Genomic DNA, 22,656 nt, shown 5'->3' with positions numbered 1-22,656 from the left:
GCGGGTCAAATACCATTTCCGTCTATCGGGCAAACCCCGAGTAAAAAAATATAAAATTGGCAGATGCAGACTTGTGCATTCGAAACCACCGTTCTTCACGCGAGTACAAATTCTTTGCCGATTCTGAACGCCGAGTTAATAGGTTTGAGGTGCAAAAATGTAGGAATTGTGGTCAAAGAACACGTTCGTTGCTGCACCATGTCTCTGGACAGGCGTCTCCTACAGGTAGAAGTTCTCGTCATTCGCGACTCTAAGTCTAAGAACTTCTAGACTTTGAGATTGTGTCAAATAAATTCCACAAGTTTCCCCCTATTAGTTATTTTGATAGTCATTCCAGCCAGTAGTCCAGTCACAGTCGATTGTAGTCATGATACAGAGAGACTGCTATATTGTATGTACAAATATTATATGCTTACTTTAATGTTTGGATTAGACTTTTGTTCTGTTAACTGGTTTCAAAATAGATTTAGATAAGACATTTTCCTTATTATTTATATTTGAATAAATTAAATGCAATTTACAATCAATAAACTAATAACTGTTCATTATATACAAATAAATCACAACTAAAATCCACTAAAATTGAATCATAAAATTAAAAGATTAAATCTGCGGTATACCGTGGTATGTACTGCGGTATTTTGCAAATACCACGTCATACCGCGGTACATTTATTTTCTGCGGTACCCAACTCTAGTAGCCCTATCCGATTTTTTTATTCTGACGTTTTTGGCCCTCTCCACCCCCCCCCCCCCCCCCCCCCTCAAAATCATAGAGGGCTACATTATTGCTGCTATATTAGACTGTATTATGAACTAAACGAATATATTGAAATATATTTCTAAAGAATCAGAATTGTTTGTCCTCAGCGCTTAGTTATAAGTGTATTTTACTGTTATAGAATTAGACACCAAGCTTTAAGATTTGAAAGATATTAATTACCTATAGGGGTGGGTGGGGGTGTAAGTGAGTGTCATGAATTTCAAATAATGTGAACATTAAAGGTATAGATACACATGTTTGTTTAACTTCATTTAGTTGAGTAGTTAGTTTTTTACCTATCGTAATAACTCAGTAGTTTGATGCTGTTTGCAGATTGGTAGATCCCGGCACAGACACGGACATAGCCTGCTACAAAATCCACCGTATCCTGTTCTGTGCCAGGGGACCCTCAGACAGCGAGGAGAAAATGTGCTTTGCATTTACGTGTAGTCATGGGGACTCTCCGGATTCTGCAATATTCCAGTGCCATGTTTTCAGATGTGAACTGCATGAAGCTGTGAGTTATTTTCACTCTATGAAAAGGCAACTCTCACATTGGACTCTTGTTTCCATTCTTCTGTTGGTGAAATGAATTTTTTCTGAAGATTTTTATAGAAACTAAATAGAAACTAAGAAATTAGTAATTGTATATAACAAACTAGTTCAGAGTAATAGAAAACATCTTTATTCACAGGTTGCTAAAATATTGTACTCATTTGCAACAAGTTTCCGACGTTTACCGAAGACTTCGGTACGATCAGCATCCAGCATAAGTGAAGCTGAAGTAACAGCTGTGTTCAGTGTTAATTTGGAGTTCAAGGAGGATGATGGAAAGGGGAGCTACAGCACTTGTCCTAAAGACAAAAACATGTTTAAATTCCGATGTGACTATGACAAAAAAATTGTGATTTCTGTGACTCAGACGGGAAATAAAGAACTTCGAATTGAAAGGTAAAATTCATACCATAGATACAGTAAGATGCAATAAATGTTTGTACAAGCTGACGACTTGTTTACATTTTCAGGAAAGGTAAATTGGATTGGAGATGTGTTGATTACTTTCCAAAATTGAATAAAACAACAAAAGGTTACCTAATCCTCTGTTAGATTCCCCATTAATCTATTAACACTCAGCAATCTAAGGAAGGGGTTGAGTTGTATAAAATGGTGACATAGTCCGGAGTGATCTTCAATATAGATTTGTGGAACTTTTTAGCTCACCTGAGCTGAAAGCTCAAGTGAGCTTTTCTGATCGCCAGTTGTTTGTCGTCTGTCTGTCTGTCCGTCTGTAAACTTTTTAGCTCACCTGAGCTGAAAGCTCAAGTGAGCTTTTCTGATCGCTTTTTGACCGTCGTCCGTCTGTCTGTCTGTCCGTCCGTCTGTCTGTTAAACTTTTCACATTTTCGACTTCTTCTCCAGAACCACAGGGCCAATTTCAACCAAACATGGCCAAAAGCATCCTTGGGTAAAGGGCTTTCAAGTTTGTTCAAATGAAGGGCCATGTCCCTTTCAAAGGGGAGATAATCACAAAAATGCAAAAATAGGGTGGGGTCATTTAAAAATCTTCTTCTCCAGAACCACTCAGCCAGAAGAGCTGAAATTTAGATGAAAGCTTCCTGACATATTGCAGATTCAAGGTTGTTCAAATCATGGCCCCCGGTGGTAGGATGGGGCCACAAGGGGGGATCAAAGTTTTACATACAAATATATAGGGAAAAACTTTAAAAATCTTCTTCTCAAGAACCACTGAGCCAGAAAAGCTGATTTTTACATGAAAGCTTTCTGACATAGTGCAGATTCAAGTTTGTTCAAATAAAGGGCCATTTCCCTTTCAAAGGGGAGATAATCACAAAAATGCGAAAATGGGTGGGTCATTTAAAAATCTTCTTCTCAAGAAACACTGGTCCAGAAAAGCTGAAATTTACATGAAAGCTTCCCGAAATAGTGCAGATTCAAGTTTGTTCAAATCATGGCCCCCAGGGGTTGGACGGGGCCACAATAGGGGATCAAAGTTTTACATACAAATATATAGGAAAAATCTTTTAAAATCTTCTTTTCAAGAACCACTGAGCCAGAAAAGCTGACATTTACATGAAAGCTTCCTGATATAGTGCAGATTCAAGTTTGTTCAAGTCATGGTCCCCTGGGGTATGATTGGGCCACAATAGGGGATCGAAGTTTTACATACAAATATATAGGAAAAATCTTTAAAAATCTTTTTTTCAAGAACCACTAAGCCAGAAAAGCTGAGATTTACATAAAAGCTTCCTGACATAATGCAGATTCAAGTTCGTTCAAATCATGGCCCCCGGGGGTATGATGGGGCCACAATAGGGGATCAAAGTTTTACATACAAATATATAGGGAAAATCTTTAAAAATCTTCTTCTCAAGAACCACTGAGCCAGAAAAGCTGATATATAGTAGATGAAAGCTTTCTGACATAGTGCAGATTCAAGTTTGTTAAAATCATGGCCCTTGGGGGTATGATGGGGCCACAAGGGGGGATCAAAGTTTTACATACAAATATAGGGAAAATCTTTAAAAACCTTCTCAAGAACCACTGAGCCAGAAAAGCTGAGATTTACATGAAAGCTTCTTCATATAATGCAGATTCAAGTGTGTTGAAATCATGGCCCCCGGGGGTGTGATGGGGCCACAATAGGGGATCAAAGTTTTACATACAAATATATAGGAAAAATCTTTTAATATCTTCTTCTCAAGAACCACGGAGCCAGAAAAACTGAGATTTACACGAAAGCTTCCTGACATAGTGCCGATTCAAGTTTGTTCAAAGTATGGCCCCTGGGGGTATGTTGGGGTCACAATAGGAGATGAAAGTTTTACGTACAAATATATAGGTAAAATCTTTAAAATTCTTCTTCTCAAGAACCATTGGACCAAAGAAGTTCACATTTACATGAGAGCTTTCTGACATAATGCAGATTCAAGTTTGTAAAAATCATGGCCTCCAGGGGTAGGTTGGGGCTACAATAGGGACTAAGGTTTTACATGCAAATATATATATGGAAAGCCTTCAGATATGGGCCAAGGTGACTCAGGTGAGCGATGTGGTTCATGGGCTTCTTTTTTTAGAAGAGGTCATCTCTATTTTAAATTGTCTCGATTAGAGCTTTCGTTTGACCAGCAATCACAGCATTTAAAAAGATTTACCAAATTCAGAATGGGGTGTATTTTTTCCTTTTTACCTGACAGGTGTTTTGGATTACTTTTGTCACCTGGCCGTAATATCAAAGATGGAGACATGCACCTCATAGAGATGGTATGTAAAAATAGAGATCTTCACACTAAGTAATGTAGACTTATATATTTGTATTTCATTTGCTGCTAATACCACATTAAAAAAAATCAAATGTTAGTGTTTAATGGTCAAACCAATTTCCCCCCCGTAGAATTCCATGGGTTATTCGAGTGATGGGAGAACTTATTTCATCTCAGGAAACTGGGACATTTCTGAAGAGTGCTTCAAGGTCCTTAACACCGAGACACCTAAAGGTAAGCATTGATCAAATACTGCTAGAGCATGTTATTGGAAATTTGATACATTAAAGAAGCCAATCAAATTGCGTGTTATAAGTAAAATTAAATTATGTTAGAGTAAAATTGAAGCAAATTTTTACAGTAACAGTCTGGACCGGGTTTCAATAATCTTTTAAAGATCTTAAGATAGGTCATAAGAGTTCTGACAATCAGAAGATATCACAAAACTATCTCAAGATACGATGCTATAATACTTGTTACGTTGTAAAATACCATGTTTCTCTTGTTATCTTTTAACTGCATGGGTGAAGAGTTCAAATGCTAGATAAAAGATTAGAGTATATAAACTAAAAAGGAAGTTGAAATATTACAATTTTAGTCATTTATAATGATTTAATATATTCATAACATTTAATATATTGAACTTCTTTTCTAAATTATGTTATTTTACACATTATTGTGTATTGGAAGATTTTTACACTCCACTTGTATTACCATTTGATTACAGAAATTGTAACACAAAATGAAAGTATTGAATATTTTTTATATAAACGACTAGATGTATAAAGAATAAATGAAATTTTGATTATAGGATTAAATATTTTCAAATAAACGCCAAGATGTTTAAATAATAAAAGTGAAATTCTGATTATAGGATTGAATATTTTCATATAAACCTCTAGATGTTTAAAGAATAAAAGTGAAATTCTGATTATAGGATTGAATATTTTCATATAAACCTCTAGATGTTTAAAGAATAAACGTGAAATTCTGATTATAGAAGTTTTTAATTTACCTCTGCTTTGTGTTTACGAACAATAAATGAATGTATCTTTTTGTGGGATGTTCTAACAAATATTAAGTTCATAACACAGTTCAGAGGTCACCTATCACAGTTAACTAGTTAATGGTGTTTATCTCCTCCATATAGGATTATTTATGTCCCGAATTCCCTCAGTATGAAGTTCCTTTTCCTGATCAAATGATAGGTCTCCACCATTTTGAGAATTGACTTAGGACACATCTCTTGATGTGTTAAGATTTCTTACAATCTTATGGTTATCATATTAAGATATAACAGTTTTGTGAAATAAAATGAAGGGATCTTAGGACAAATTTTGGTCTTAAGACAGATATTTATCATAAGATACTTTTGTGAAACTGGCCCCTGAAAGATAAGGTTGTTTCTTTTGTTTATGCTTGTACGTCGTTTCGTGTACTTCATAGATCACTGAATAGTTGTAAATTTGTTCCAGACACCCGTGTGTTCTTAACCGTGGCGGTGGATTTGGTCATCTGTGGGATTCAGGAACCAGTTAGGTTTGCCATAGAAACAAAGGCCAAAATCTTCCCTCACAATGAACGCTTCTGGTACTTCTCCAAGAAACCCCACCAAGAACAATTCTATGTCAAGTTAAAACTCGTAAGTACACCAAGAAACCCCACCAAGAACAATGCTATGTCAAGTTAAAACTCGTAAGTACTCCCAGAAATCCCACCAAGAACAATTTTATGTCAAGTTAAAACTCGTAAGTACACCCAGAAACCCCACCAAGAACAATTCTATGTCAAGTTAAAACTCGTAAGTACACCCAGAAGCCACACCAAGAACAATTCTATGTCAAGTTAAAACTCGTAAGTACACCCAGAAACCCCACCAAGAACAATTCTATGTCAAATTAAAACTCGTAAGTACACCCAGAAACCCCACCAAGAACAATTCTATGTCAAGTTAAAACTCGTAAGTACACCAAGAACAATTCTATGTCAAGTTAAAACTCGTAAGTACTCCCAGAAACTCCACCAAAATCAATTCTATAGCAAGTTAAAACTCATAAGTAGACAACTGTGTGCCATGGTCAGTAGGCTGTGTGTATTTGAAGTTCACTGTGAGAAAATTGATTAATGTCTTTTCTTTGAAATTTGAACAGTGAAACATGTTAAAAACAGGACTTGATATCCCTTGCATGCAGGTCTGCTAAATGGACACAATCCCATTGATATCTCTTGCATGCAGGTCTGCTAAATGGACACAATCCCATTGATATCCCTTGCATGCAGGTCTGCTAAATGGACACAATCCCATTGATATCTGTTGCATGCAGGTCTGGCAAATGGACACAATCCCATTGATATCCCTTGCATGCAGGTCTGCTAAATGGACACAATCCCATTGATATCCCTTGCATGCAGGTCTGGTAAATGGACACAATCCCATTGATATCCCTTGCATGCAGGTCTGGTAAATGGACACAATCCCATTGAATCTCTCTAAATATTGGAAATTTTCCCCAGATATCTGCTTGTAGTAAGAGTAATATCTGTGTTGTTATGTAAAATCTGAAACATTTTGTTTAGTACATGTACCGTGTATAAAGGCTGCAATTACCTTATCCAAATGAAATCTGTAAACACCACACGCTCCTTCTTGACAAAGAAACATTTAATCATGATGTTGCAAATGGAAAGTAAATCATAATGATACAAGAATGTTCCAAGTATGTTTCTGAAAAGAAAAGTGAAAAGTGAAACATTGTATCATCATGCCAATGCTCATTATGAATTGTTAAACCGTAATCAAATCAATAAATGATTGATTTTGTTTTTCTTTAACCTGCAATGCATTATTTTTGTCTAAGTGCTTGTTCAAAAATTGCAGTCTTTTGACGTAAAATTCTCAATTGAAATGGTACAAGACCCTGTATCAAAACGGGTCAATTAAGCCCTGTCTTTAATGTAGAAATCTATAAGTAACTAGTGTTCTTTCAAAACAAATTAAACAGATTGAATGATTTACAGAAACAATCTCTTGAACAACATGCATTAACATTATAGTCATTTCATGCTTTTTAGTTCACCTAAGCCTGGAGGTTATAAAACTTTTTTGAGAACATTTTCATACTCAAACCCAAACTCTGTGTTCTAAATCATACTCAAAAGTAAGGCTATAAAACTTTTATAGAATTATTCTCATTCTTAAATTGAGTACATGCTCAAGATTTTTCGAGTATGCTGGGAGCTTGCTCAGAGTTGTACTCAAAACAAACATGGCTGAGTTTGAGTATGAGTACGGTAAAAGTTTTATAACCTCCCATTGTCTGTCTATCTGTTTGTCTGTAAACTTTTCATTTTCAACTTCTTCTCCAGAACCACTTGGCCAATTTCAACCAAATTTGGCCAAAAGCATCCTTAGGTGAAGGGGATTCAAGTTTGTTCAAATGAAGGACCTTACCCCCCTTCAAAGGGGAAATAATCATAAAAATGCAAAATAGGGTGGGGTCATTAAAAAATCTTCTCAAGAACCACTTGGCTAGAAAAGCTGAAATTTACATGAAAGCTTCTTGACATAGTGGGGATTCAAGTTTGTTAAAATCATGCTCCCCGGTGGTAGGGTGTGGCCACAATTGGGGATCAAACTTTTACATTCAAATGTCTACTTCCCAAGAACCACTGGGCCAGAAAAGTTAACATTTACATGAAATCTTCCTGGTATAAAGTAAGTTAAAGTTTAATCATATCATGACACCCCCCCCCCCCCCCCCCCCCCCCCCAAAATCATGCTCCCTGTGGTAGGGTGTGGCCACAACAGGGGATCAACGTTTTACATGCGAATATATAGGAAAAATCTTCTAAGAACCACTAGGCCAGAAAAGTTTTATATTTACATGAAAGCTCCCTGACATTGTTCAGACTCAATTTTGTAAACATCAAGGCCCCATGGGATAGGGTGGGTCCACATCAAGGCCCCATGGGATAGGGTGGGTCCACAATAGGGGATCAAAGTTTTACATATACATAGAAAGGGAAAATCTTGAAAAAAAAATTTCAAGAACCACTGGACCAGAAAAATTTACATTTATACAGTACACGACACAAGTTTTATGTGTGTTGCTGACAGGGACTGTTGAGATTAATTAGTGGCTTCACAAGGCACCTTTTCCCTTTTCTAGACAGTGTATTTCCTGTATAAGTAGACAAAATGGCATCAATTTACAAAGAAAACCACTCTTTATAAATATTGTGACTTTTTTTCCTACCCAAATTGTGACTATTTTCCTATGTATGGTCAAAGTCACTCTTTATAAATATTGTGACTTTTTTCCTTGGTATAGGCAAAAACAATCAAAAATTTTGAATAAAACAAATTGTGACTTTTTTTCCTAGGTGTGGTCATAGGCACTCTTTATACATATTGTGTCTTTTTTTCCTGTGACTTTTTTTCCGTTTACCTATTTTATTGGTTGTCAAGAATTTTACACAACTTAACCGGCAACATACCCCTTCTGATACATTGAAAAATATAAGTAATGTTAGCACGGGGCTCTATAAAGTTCAATCTGCAGTTTGGTCGTACTTCGTCATTCAATAACTTATTTAAAATAAAAAACAATGTTTGTCAGCTTAGTGGTACTATGATGTATGACTATAACAATGACCTGAGTATAACTTGTACATCCCATGCAAATTCGAAGGGGTTTTCACCTCAGTAGAACAATGGGGGTCAGCTAATCCGTGTATTTGAAATCAACAGAAGTGCTTATAATAAGCACTTGCAGAAAGTGTGAAATATATTGGGTCAGCAAGATACCTGGATCATAGACTAGATCTGATATTGATCAGACCCAATATATTTCACACTTTTCATAAGAAGTCAAAACCCAAACTAGCTAACCCTAATTTAGTTATACAGTGACAAAGACCCTAGGAATTTGCATGGTTTATACTTATTATACAAAAATCATTGCATTATCCAGACACTCCCGATGAACATTTTTTTTTTATGAAAACCTCTATCAAAGTACATTAAACATAAGTCTCGGTCAAATGTAATTAACTCGGGATTTTAAAAACAAATCATTCGATGGTTTGTATTTTTGCTTCTATTAATTATGTAATAAATTAATTCCAATTTGTTAATCATCGACAATGCTCAAATTTCTATATTGGATCAAATTATATTTGTCAAGATGCATATTAACACAATATGATGGAAGTAATTATGTTAAAAAGCGCATTTGTCAGAGAGAGAGAGAGAGAGAGATCACATTGGTAATTATTAAATATCCCTATTACATGTTGTACATGTATGCTTTTCATTTACTGAATATACTAATTCGCATTCAAAACAGGAATTGCCTGCAAGTACTCATTATTTAAACATAGAATTTAAGAATATTTTAATGAAGAAAGAAGACTAAAAGAAAAAATTTCAAAATCAGGTTTTCTCAAAAAACATAATATATAGTGTTTGGTATCGTTGGAATTGGCTCAAAATGCTGAAAAAGAATATAAGTATCAGGGGGGGAAATATTGACATATTTTTCTTTTCTTAAAATTCCACCCTTATCTTGATTTTGTGGCCTGTGGCACATTTTCACATCTCCAGAAAAAAGCTCCTAGAAGCTGTGTGTATTCGCAAATAACACACACTGTGGAACAGGAGGACATGGTGTATCTCTGTGGTCTTTCCATGGTGGGGTGTATAAAACTTGTGTCGTGTACTGTATGAAAGCTCCTTGACATAGTTCAGTTTAAGTTTGTAAAAGTCATGGCCCCCAGGGGTAGGTTGGGGCTACAATAGGGGATCAAAGTTTTACATACAATTACATAGGGAAAATCTTTAAAAAATCCTTTTCTCAAGAACCACTGGGCCAGAAAAGTTTACATTTACATGAAAGCGAATATATATAGGGAAAATATTTAAATATTGGTCAAGGTAACTCAGGTGAACAATGTGGCCCATGGGCCTCTTGTTATTCATTTTGCTTTCAAAGGTGGAGTTCCATGTGTACATTTTGTGATGTGCATGCAAGTTTTGGCATGATGTTATAGTATTCAGCTGTGATGCTGTTCAGTTGAAATCAAAGTCTTTTGGAGTTAGACAAACTTTGAATGAAATGATTTCAATCAGCTAACTAGTAAAAGTTTTCCGACTTTTCTGTTTTTATACATTTATTTCAAAAACATGTGGAACAAATACTATCTCTGCATAAATGTGTCAGGTGATTGTCTTAAAGAACATCTCATGTTTTCAAAGTATACAAAATTATATGCATTTTGTCTTCCTTATGCTTATAGTATTTAATTCTAATAGTTCGTTCGCTAAAATATTGTGATAATTAACCACAATGCAGACTTAAATCTAGAAGCCCCGATTTCAAAAAGTCTAGTTGATTAGTTAGGTAGTTGCGTGGTACAGTGACGTCATATGCAACCTTCGTTGATCAACTTAGTGTACAATATTTTTAAAAACTCAGGTTTTAGGGGCTTAATTTATTCACTGTGGGTAACATTTATTTTGATGGTGACAAATTTCCCGAATCTTAAATGTTTTAGCCACCAGTGTATACAAATAGCGACCCAAATGTAGCGAGGAAAGCGAGTATGAAATATGCAATTGCGAGTAAATTTTTATGTTTACATGGGGTCGCTGTCTAAACACTTCTATTTAAATAAAGGTAAAGTTATTCCTTTAAACACCTGTAATTAGCGTTGTTTATTGCAATTATTATTAAATTTATTTTTTGGATTAGGCAAATTATGATAACGATATATCATTGACTAGGCCTACTGTCATGGATGCATTTCGAAGAGGAAAAAAAAGATTAAATGAAAATGATCAAATTTATAGTGGAAATCACAATACTTTGTTTTAATCAAACAATTTTATCTACCATTATTTTTTTCAATCTACACAGGAAGTATAGGAGCATGGCATGTAATTTTGCGAATTCGTTAAAAAAAAAAATGGAAGCATTATATAATTCCATTAAAAGTTGGAAAATAAAATATTTCATTATTTGTAGTTGAAAGTTTAATCATTTTTAGCTCACCTGAACCGAAGGTTCAAGTGAGCTATTCTGATCACATTTTGTCCGGTGTCCGTCTGTCTGTCCGTAAACTTTTCACATTTTCGACTTCTTCTCCAGAACCACTGGGCCAATTTCAACCTAACTTGGCCTAAAGCATCCTTGGGTGAAGGGCTTTCAAGTTTGTTCAAATGAAGGGCCATGTCCCTTTCAAAGGGGAGATAATCACAAAAATGCAAAAATAGGGTGGGGTCATTTAAAAATCTTCTTCTCCAGAACCACTGGGCCAGAAGAGCTGAAATTTACCTGAAAGCTTCCTGACATATTGCAGATTCAAGTTTGTTCAAATCATGGCCCCCGGTGGTAGGATGGGGCCACAAGGGGGGATCAAAGTTTTACATACAAATATATAGGGAAAAACTTTAAAAATCTTCTTCTCAAGAACCACTAAGCCAGAAAAGCTGAGATTTACATGAAAGCTTCCTGACATAATGCAGATTCAAGTTTGTTCAAATCATGGGCCCCGGGGGTTGGATGGGGCCACAATAGGGGATCAAAGTTTTACATACAAATATATAGGAAAAATCTTTAAAAATCTTCTTCTCAAGAACCACTGAGTCAGAAAAGCTGATTTTTACATGAAAGCTTCCTGACATAGTGCAGATTCAAGTTTGTTCAAATCATGGCACCTGGGGATAGGATGGGATGGGGCCCCAAGGGGGGATCAAAGTTTTGCACACAAATATATAGGGAAAAACTTTAAAAATCTTCTTCTCAAGAACCACTAAGCCAGAAAAGCTGAGATTTACATGAAAGCTTCCTGACATAATGCAGATTCAAGTTTGTTCAAATCATGGCCCCCGGGGGTTGGATGGGGCCACAATAGGGGATCAAAGTTTTACATACAAATATATAGGGAAAATCTTCTTCCCAAGAACCACTGAGCCAGAAAAGCTGAGATTTATATGAAAGCTTCCTGATATAGTACAGATTCTAAATTGTTAAAATCATGGCCCCCGGAGATCGGATGGGGCCACAATAGGGGGTCAAAGTTTTTTTTGTTTGTTTGTTTTTTCTTCCCGTTTTTTTGTTGTTGTTGTTGTTGATATAGTGCAGATTCAAGTTTGTTAAAATCATGGACTCCGGAGATTGGATGGGGCCTCAAGGGGGGCATCAAAGTTTTACATACAAATTTATAGGAAAAATCTTTTAATATCTTCTTCTCAAGAACCACTGAGCCAGAAAAGCTGAGATTTATATGAAATCTTCCTGATATAGTGCAGATTCTAAATTGTTAAGATCATGGCCCCCGGGGGTCAGATGGGGCCACAATAGGGGGTCGAAGTTTTACATACAAATATATAGGAAAAATCTTTAAAAATCTTCTTCCCAGAACCACTAAGCCAGAAAAGCTGAGATTTATATGAAAGCTTTCTGATGTAGTGCAGATTCAGGTTTGTTAAAATCATGGCCCCCTGGGGTAGGATGGGGCCACAATAGGGGATCAAAGTTTTACATACAAATATATAGGGAAAATCTTTAAAAATCTTCTTCTCAAGAACTATTGGGCCAAAGAAGTTCACATTTACATGAAAGCTTTCTGACATAGTGTAGATTCAAGTTTGCAAAAACCATAGCCTCCAGGGGTAGGTTTGGGGCCATAATAGGGACTACAGTTTTACATGCAAATAGATATGGAAAATCTTCTGATATGGACCAAGGTGACTAAGGTGAGCGATGTGGCCCATGGGCCTCTTGTTTATCTTTAAATTTTTTGTAAATCTACCAGTTGGTAGGAACTGGAAGCACAAGTTATGCCTATATGATATTACAAGGTGAAGGTCAGTTGGTGCGAGTGTGTATTGAATTTGAAGACCAGAACGGAATGCATATGCTGTAGGCCTACATGTAACAGCGCTTAGCTTCGATAGAACCATTTTCTCGCATTTTATCTACATCTCTGTCCTAAATGTTTTTTTGTAAAAGTAGAGGGACAAATTCTTATGGCAAAGTCTTTGTGCCGACAAAAAAATATCCACGTCTTTTCTCTCATACCTTCCTTCGAAGATTGAAAAAAACTTGGCCTAAATCCTTTCTACTGACAGCTAGTATACCCTTAAACAGCACAAAACATCCTAATGCAACGTTATTTACAAGCCATTAATGTGATAATTGGCTTTTTTGTCCATTAAATCCAATCTGTTTATGAAATGGCTAATAACTGTTTTCAAATCTTCTCGCTCGAGGTCGCACATGACGTCACAGATAATGGCACGGAAAATATCAAAGAAAATATGCATATCGCAAGATTTGAATTTCATCGCTTTCAAACTCAAAAACTACACAAACTGTACGTTTCATTTAAAACACATGTAAAGTAGTTTTAGGCATGAAATGAATTAATTTTGCTGAAAAAAATTAAAAACTTAAGAAACACGTATAAATGACAAACTCTAAGTATATATATTATAGAAATTCATGTACAAGTGATGAAATTCGTATAACTTTGATGTTGTGTGTCATGTATAGCACTATAAAACATTTATTCTCATGCAGTCACTGAATATCTTTGTAAATTTGGAAATTAATTGCTTGATATACATGTATGTGCTTCATGCGTTCTCTATTAGACATGTACATTAAACGCATCTGAATTGAAAATTCTTTTTCGTTGTAAGAATTGTGGAATCAGAATGCCAAAGGTAAAATTGGAGTTTGTTTAATTTTAAAATTCTCATTATACTGTATTGGTTTGCTCTTTTTATAGCATGAATTTGGTTTATGATAACTTTTACATATAAAAGTGATTAGTACATTTCAGGAGTCCATTTCATGAATTTGTTTCTCTGTATACTGAATTCAGAGTTGATCACATGTATACACATTTTGATTTTTTGCTTTAATTGCTGTTAGATAATCAGATTTTATATATATAATGATTATCATGTCATGCTGGAAGTATACTGTATACTCCAAATAATTTCTAAAAATATATCTACTGTGTTATGTAAATACCTATTACAGTCCATAATTGTGTGCTTAATTGTAGGAACGAAGGTATTTTAAGTTTGATAATGATTTAACCATATCTTGTATTTTGGATATCTAGTAATAATTTATGATAACTAGCCAACATATTGATAATTTTTTACTCCTTATTTTGTATTCCTAAACATTGATGATTTACTTGCAATATTTTTGTTTCATAGGAAAATCATAAAAGAATAATCATCTCAATTTTACTACTTGGCAGTGCCAATTCAGATTTAGCCTTATTTTGCATCTTTTTACATGATTAGTGACTTCTAATTCAAGCTTGCAGTATTTTTGCAAAACTAGTGTTTTGCCTTATGTATTGGGATTAAGTGCACCATAAGGTCCTGATGAGGTTTTTTTTATATTGATTATCCATCTTAATAAGAACAGCCATATACACTGTCAATGGCACAGGTGAGTCATTGTGTTTGACAGCCAAGGTTATTGTAATTAGGAGCAGCCTTCACCTGCAGAGCTAATTATAATTAGAAGTTTGGTCTTGTGATCCTTGTAGCACCTGCTCACAGACTGTTAGTTTTCAGGATATGTAGGTAGTGTGCGTCACTGTGATAGTGTAGAAATGTACAGGTACTCCATTAAAACTCGATTCTATCTTCTGAAGGTATCTATTTTGAATTCTTTTAGTATAATGCACCATGTCATCCTGTATTTAGCTCGTCTAATATTTCGTACAAATATAAATAAAAACAACATTGACAGCAGTAGTAAGGGCAGTTCAACAAGACTGTGGAGATTTCTAGGAGGAAATGTGGACTTGTTAAAGATGTTAGAACACCTGTTAGCTGTGTCAACACTGTGTGTATAGGGAATAGATAAGCCTGCATATTGTATCAGTGTGCAATTATTCTGGTCTGTTGATAAGTCACAAGGAGTAAAAAGCCATGCCTCCATCAGGTACAGAAGACTAAGTAATTCTCAGTAAACTCTGCTGTAAATATCTGTCTCCATCAGGTACAGAAGACTTAAACTCTGCTGTAAATATCTGCCTTCATCAGGTACAGAAGACTTAATAGTAATTCTCTATTATTCAGTAAACTCTGCTGTAAATATCTGTCTCCACCAGGTACAGAAGACTTAATAATTCTCTGTGTATTCAGTAAACTCTGCTGTAAATATCTATGTAATAAGCCTCACCTTACAGATAAGAGGACTTATGTGGGCGATAACTGTAGAGATGAACATCTTACCAATAAATTGTCAATAATTGTATGAATAACTGTCAAAAGCACTGACTTTTAATGACAGATCAAACAGCATAGTTCAATGTACGGAGTTCTTCCTACAGAAGAGTCATTTGTTTGATATAAGGCGCTATATAAATTTTATCATTATTATTACAGAAATTGTCTAACAGTGTTGGCTTACGAAGTAACAATGCACATACATCCGTAACAGTTGTGGTTTTGAAATACACTGTCATTTGATTGATCAGTAACACAAGTTGTGTCAAGATTCAAGAACAAATGATCAGTCTTTGTATTCCTGTAGATATTTCAGTTGATGATGTACTATGTATGGGGCAGTAGATTCTGATATTCAGGGACAGTAGAAAGGGTCTCTCAGTTTCCAGCTGCCATATTTCCTCTGTATTACTCCTTGTGTCCTTAAGGACTCGGATAACTAGGGACAGACGTACAGAAGAGGACAGGAAATCCTATAATGATTTACACCTATTTTTCACAAACTTCTTTACACATGCTTTCTCTGTATAAGTATCCTGTTCATTGATTTTAATGTTGTGTTATGATTACTTGACAACGAGCTATATTCTGAATTCCTAGCAGCAAAAAGTTGGAAATTAGTGAAAAGGTCTTCTCTGTTTGAAAATGTATCTCCAGGAATATTTCATCAAAATGAAATATATACCTAGTGAAGTTACTGGGACTTTGTACTATGAATGTTTTATTGAACTGTTTCAGACCGAGACTGAGGCCCCCGATGTTGTGCAATATGAAGTAGTGGAGGTCCAAAGTCAAACACAGATAGATAGGCAGAAGGCAGGAATGAGTCTACAGGGCCTCAAATTCAACAGACAAATGTCTGAGGGTGTCCAGTCTCCTCAGGACCCAGAGGAGGAGTCAGGTAAGTTGTGTGTTCAGTCACCTCAATTACAACAGACAAATGTCTGAGGGTGTCTTGTATCCAGGTAAGTTATGTATGAGGTGTTCAGTCATCTCGGACACATCAAGCAATAGTCAGAGTTACCTATCTTCTTAGGACTAAAGGAGGAGTCAGGTAAGTTAGATATTGTGTGTTCAGTCACCTCGACAGAGCCTCAGAAACGACATACAAATGTCAGGTTGTCTAGTTATGTTGTTTCATGAAGAATGCTGGTGTAAAGTGCCACAGTTCATTCCCTTATGCATTTTCAAAAACAAAATTTATTTCTTAAATGTACACTTGATAAAATGTAATTTTCAATATCATTTAGTCAGATTTCATTGAATTTAAGAATTCTGATTTTAGCATAAAATTTAATGGTCTGATTATTTTTGAAGTTCTATTCATCTACAAATTTATTACTAGTATATCTATAATTTGGTAATTTTTAATCCCATTACCATAACAGGGGTCGAAATTAACTTTTTCTACCACAGGCTAATTTTAGCCTGTGGGTAAAAATCTAGGCTAAAATGAAAAACAACAAGGTAAAATGAAAATAATGAAGCAGTGCTCTTTTTTAATATGCTTATTTTAATAAATGATTTTCCCCATCATTACTGAGCCTAGTGGGTCAACAGGCATTGATTGGACAAGACACTAAGTTACGTAAATCAATGTTTAGGTCTCTTGACCATCGCACCTATAATCCACAAACTGCTACGGCAGACCTGTCAAGATCCAAAGCCTTCCAATTTCACGCCACATCAGGGTTGTCACTATATAGTGGTTTTTCAAAGCGAATCCCCGACTCATGTTTTATAAGCAGCACAATCACGAGTCCCATGAACGTTTTTTATAATTGTCTACGCAGTGAGCATTGCACTTGTGTTATCACTACAACCCGACCTCAATATGACAATAAATTAATGTAGATAGGACATTCTGATAAAAATGACTACTTTCCTAAAAAAAATCATAGAAAAAAAATCCAGATAGAAACGGTTGTTAAAATCAGTCGTTCATGTAAGCGTTTGTATGATTCTGAGTGCAAGTTTAAGAATAGCGAATAGTGCATCACCGTATAAAACGGATACGATACGATCATGGTTTGTAAATCACCACTTGCTAAGATTTTCGAGTGTCCACTATTTTTATTCACTATTTTTCAAATGTACTTGCATTTTGTGAGTATTTCTCGCTAATTTCGAGCCCTGCCACAAGTGCACTATCTAAATTGTGTAAAGGAATTATAGAAACAACAATTTGAAAATAATTCAAGTACAGATTATTTCTCTGTAATGTAAAATCTTCACATGCATGCATGCTACATATACATCATTTTGAGTTGTACATTTATGGATATTTTAACTCACAGTTATCTGTACTTAAAAAATAAATTTCAGCAAATGAAATGTGATTTGCACATTTTTAGTATAAGTGAAAATGTTAAGTTTAATTAAGAAATCAATTTCATTTTTGAAGATACATAGGGGCATGAACTGCGATGCTATATGCCAGCATGTTTCATAAAACACATTAGCGCTTCATGAATAGTATGCTATTCACAGCTAACGTGGAACATTGCTGTTCATACCCTCATGTATTTTCAAAATTCTATATTTACATTTTACTTTCATTTGTATCATAATTCCCAGCTGTTAAAACAGTCGTACTATATTTCTCAAGATTCATACGCACATCATTCTCATTCATGAGGAAATGGCTATCATTTCAATTGGTAGGGATATTGAAAATGTAAATATTGACATTTAACGTAGTTCCACACTCCTGTGACGTCATAGGATTTTGCAAAGTCAATGATTTAATGATAGGAACATAAATTTTGTTGGAATCTTTTTCAATAGTTATTGTAAAAAATCTTGTTAGCCATAAAATATTTCAAAAGTCTTAGTTATATTTGAATAGTCAATGATATGTTTCAAAATATTGAATCCAAGGACAATAACTCTGTTCTCATTAAATTATTTATCAAGTCCATAATGCGATAGATTTCCTTTATTTTTGACAAACATTTTACCAAGGTGATAAGGAATCATTATCTGTGTCTTTTCATGAAATTACATAAATTTTTTAATCCCGAGTGATTTTAAATAGCTCAGCTTTATGGTGCCATACTTCAGTTTTTGATGGGGGTATACATAATCTGGAAGCTATAGATTTGAAATTATTAAGGAAAGGTATGGATTTTTCCCCATGAATAACTATAACAGATGTAACTCTACTAATATAAACAGAAAAAATGATATGTAAACCATGCTATAAGGAAAGTGCGTCCACATTTGTTTGTTTTTTAACATTTTGGAGAATAACGCTAATTCAATAATTTTGCACATTTTATTCTAAAACTTGATGAACATATTCAAAATGACATGTGTTTTAGTTATTGACATGTTTCCCGATAAATATATGCAATTAAAAAAAATATTTTGTTGTTTTTATATTAAAATAAAAACAAATAACTGTTTCCAATGAATTTCACAAAAATCTACATCGGGGTACATGACTTTAGTGGTGTATGTGATGAAAATTAATATGGAAATCCTTAACTGTTTTGCCTTTTTTCATTACTCTGAATGTTAATTTATTGATTCCAAACAAAAAAATGCTACCTAAACCCCAAAAATCCAGGACTAAGGACCCACCTTAAATGAAGTCTGACTCCACTGTCTGAAACACAATTTAAACCTCTCTAAATATTTGGGTATCTTAGTATTTCGCCAGACCTAACTTATGCCAAAACTACAGTGTTTTTGAGAAAAGGGCCGCAGATATGAATTATGAAGTTCTTGATGTAGATTACAAAGTTTTAGTTAATGTCATAAACCGTCTGACATTAGTCTCTGTTTTTATACCCCCCGCAACAAGTTGTGGGGGGGGTATACTGGAATCGGGTTGTCCGTCCGTCCGTCCGTCCGTAGACGCAATGGTTTCCGGACTCTAAAGCATTATCCTTTCCACCTACCGTCACCATATCATACATATGGACTACCCATGGGATGAAGATGTTCCCTATCGATTTTGGGGTCAAAAGGTCAAAGGTCAAGTGCACTGGACATCGAAGTAGCAATATGGTTTCCGGGCTCTAAAGCGTTATCCTTTCCACCTACAGTCACCATATCATACATATGGACTACCCATGGGATGAAGATGTTCCCTATCGATTTTGGGGTCAAAAGGTCAAAGGTCACGCGCACTGGACATCGAAGTAGCAATATGGTTTCCGGGCTCTAAAGCATTATCCTTTCCACCTACAGTCACCATATCATACATATGGACTACCCATGGGATGAAGATGTTCCCTATCGATTTTGGGGTCAAAAGGTCAAAGGTCACGCGCTCTGGACATCGAAGTAGCAATATGGTTTCGGGCTCTAAAGCATTATCCTTTCCACCTACAGTCACCATATCATACATATGGACTACCCATGGGATGAAGATGTTCCCTATCGATTTTGGGGTCAAAAGGTCAAAGGTCAAGCACACTGGACATCGAAGTAGCAATATGGTTTCCGGGCTCTAAAGCGTTATCCTTTCCACCTACCATCACCATATCATACATATGGACTACCCATGGGATGAAGATGTTCCCTATCGATTTTGGGGTCAAAAGGTCAAAGGTCAAGCACACTGGACATCGAAGTAGCAATATGGTTTCCGGGCTCTAAAGCGTTATCCTTTCCACCTACAGTCACCATATCATACATATGGACTACCCATGGGATGAAGATGTTCCCTATTGATTTTGGGGTCAAAAGATCAAAGGTCACGCGCACTGGACATCGAAGTAGCAATATGGTTTCCGGGCTCTAAAGCGTTATCCTTTCCACCTACAGTCACCATATCATACATATGGACTACCCATGGGATGAAGATGTTCCCTATCGATTTTGGGGTCAAAAGGTCAAAGGTCACGCGCACTGGACATCAAAGTAGCAATATGGTTCGGTTTGTCATGCCATTTGTTTTTTACACTCAGAAAAGAGGTAGTTTATACCCATTACCAACACCCTTTGGAAGATTGGGGTAAGCGGGGGGTATTCTTAGTGAGCATTGCTCACAGTACCTCTTGTTTTAACAGTTTTTTTTATGTTATTGATATTATATATCACAACAATGGGTAGATACCATGCATTGACTAGAACAATAAAGATGCAACAGCTATGTAAGCCATAATGATTGAACACAGAAGTAAAGAAATGATACAAAAGGGGGCTGCAGCAGGTGTATATTCAAGACAAAAAAGTGCCCTCCCGGCTACTGCTCAGTCTACTATTACACACACCCATAGTAAAGACCTTGACTAAAGGATCATACCTACTAAATATCATGTAATGCCCTCTCCTTTATAGTTTAAAGGCTACAAGCAGAGCTGGCAAAAGAGTAAAAAAAAAAAATGTTGTACAATAGCATCTTGTTATTGATTATCTGGCTTGGTTGATGTAAGAAGATACTCCAGGATGCTAGAGGTTCACGGTGAGATCCTTTTTGACTTGGTGTCCTTAACCGAGGCACTAACTCATTGGAGTAGTTAGAATAGATTTAGGAATGTGTGTTGGTAGTCACGTTCTCTTGGTAACTGAATGTTGACAATGTAGATATTTAATTTTTATGGTCCGTATTGAAGATCAGAGGGCATATTGTTTTTGTCCTGTCTGCTTGTCTGTTCAAAATTTTAACCTTGTTCATAACTTTTGAATGGTGAGTGATAGGGCTTTGATATGTCATGTGTACATTTCTTGTGACCTTGACCTTGGAATGTTTCTTTGTTGCTACTAAGGGTGTAGTGTTTCACAAACTCATCTTGTTTCAGATGGAGATGAGCCCCTACTTAGTGGGTCAGGAGTGGTCAGCAAGGAAGTTACCGATGACAACCTGCTGGAGGCGTGGCATGAGGTTCTGGTCAAGTGGCATCAGAGCCTGTCTCAGAGGCCCAAACAGGTCCAGCAGCTGGCAAGGAAAGGCATTCCAGAGGCACTTCGAGGGGAGGTTTGGCAACTTCTGGCAGGTTGTCATGACAACTCAGAACTAATGGAGGCCTATAGGGTCCTTATTACTAAGGTAACCCCAGTGTGTGAAGAACCTACATTGACATGTAAAACAGAAAGAATTTGCTGAAGGCTATTCCATCAAAAAACGTAGGGAATGGAGGGGAGGGGGGGGGGGGGGGGGCGTTGATATTTTTTTGGATGGGTGGGAGCGATTGAGGAGAATGTATTTGTATAGGTAGTGGTGGGTTGGGAAAATGTATTTGTATGGATGATTGTCTTCTAGGTTTAAAAAAAAAATGGGTGCTAGTGAATTAATATGATAAAAATGAAGACATTACAGAGGGTGTATCATGTTCCGAAAGGAAGAAGAAAAGCGGATCCATCCTACATTATGTACAAAAAAAAGATTAATGAACAGGCAGACAACTCTATTCAAAGTAAATGTTTCAGTTTGTGTATAAATTACAACATGAATAAATGAAAATGAAATGTTTTCTGTTGGAGTGACATGATTAGAAGTAACACCATCTCCAGATATGATCTATAAAGAGATATGTTTAGCGAACTCGAAAGGGAACGAGAAGAAAATTATGTACGAGTTAACAAAGAAGTTGCAGCCATAAGCCCATCAAAACGTGTTTCCACATTTTTATCAGCCAATGGCTTAGGCAATCATTGTCAGGTCTTTCAAGGTAATAATAATACCCACCTTCATGTAAAAAAAAAAAAAATTTTAAATGCCCGAATTTTCTCAGAACTTTGTGATGTGCCACACTGTCTGAAACACCAACATGTACAACCTGTTGTTTTAACACATAGACCTATGTCAAGGGTAAGGTTTGAACCTACAACACTGCTAGAAGACCAAATGCTAAACATTAGGCCACTACGGTAGTGTAATAGTTTTGGTATAAGTGAACCTTCTCTGTTAACTATTTTAAAAATCAACATGCTTAGGATGACATTGCAACTTGAGTTTGGCTAGAGAATGAATCACAAATTACAATATCAACATTTGGCTTATCTAAAAAATAGTTGCATGCACATATGATTAAGACCAATATGAACTTGTTGAAACTGAACTCTACTTTTAATGAAAATTTTTAATATATAGGCGATTTCAGTATTGAATTCTTAATTCTGTATGTATGGGTGGTGGTAGCAGAGGAAAATTTAATTGTATGGGTGGCTGTCTTAAAAATAAAGTGCCTTCCCCCCCCCCCCCCCCCATATTTTTTTTGCTGGAATAGCCCTGAAAGTATTCAGATAATTGTTTAATGAAATCATATAATTATATATATATAAAGAGTCTCTTTTTTCGAAGTCGTTGTGGACTTACGCACTGGTTTGACAATCTTGCTAGGCGGTGGGTGCCGTACGTCGCTGGTTCGACCTCGGGCTGGGGCGAAAATTTTC

General features: G+C 35.8%; 1 protein-coding gene and 1 long non-coding RNA gene across 5 annotated transcripts in view; one reads left to right on the top strand and one right to left on the bottom strand.

Moving 5' to 3' along the window:
* Nucleotides 1–22,656, top strand: part of LOC125678306 (rab GTPase-activating protein 1-like) — a 59,063-nt gene that overhangs the window by 21,086 nt on the left and 15,321 nt on the right. For 3 of the 4 annotated variants that reach the window (XM_056155423.1, XM_056155422.1, XM_056155425.1), the window contains 2 exons: nt 16,048–16,210; nt 21,063–21,310. In XM_056155423.1, the coding sequence (XP_056011398.1) occupies nt 16,048–16,210; nt 21,063–21,310 (411 nt within the window). Of the gene's footprint in view, nt 1–1,078; nt 1,280–1,456; nt 1,714–3,977; nt 4,045–4,174; nt 4,278–5,518; nt 5,686–16,047; nt 16,211–21,062; nt 21,311–22,656 lie in introns of those variants that run through there. The other variant, XM_056155424.1, reaches the window with a different exon arrangement.
* Nucleotides 15,658–20,889, bottom strand: LOC130051972 (uncharacterized). The gene is made up of 2 exons (XR_008800261.1): nt 20,316–20,889; nt 15,658–19,092 (listed from the first exon to the last, which is right to left on the bottom strand). It is a non-coding gene; the product is annotated as an uncharacterized LOC130051972 (long non-coding RNA).

The sequence above is a fragment of the Ostrea edulis genome, chromosome 2 (assembly GCF_947568905.1).
Source record: "Ostrea edulis chromosome 2, xbOstEdul1.1, whole genome shotgun sequence".
NCBI classification, from domain to species: domain Eukaryota; kingdom Metazoa; phylum Mollusca; class Bivalvia; order Ostreida; family Ostreidae; genus Ostrea; species Ostrea edulis.
Note: the sequence above shows the minus strand (reverse complement) of the source record. Positions and strands in the feature narration are given on the sequence as shown.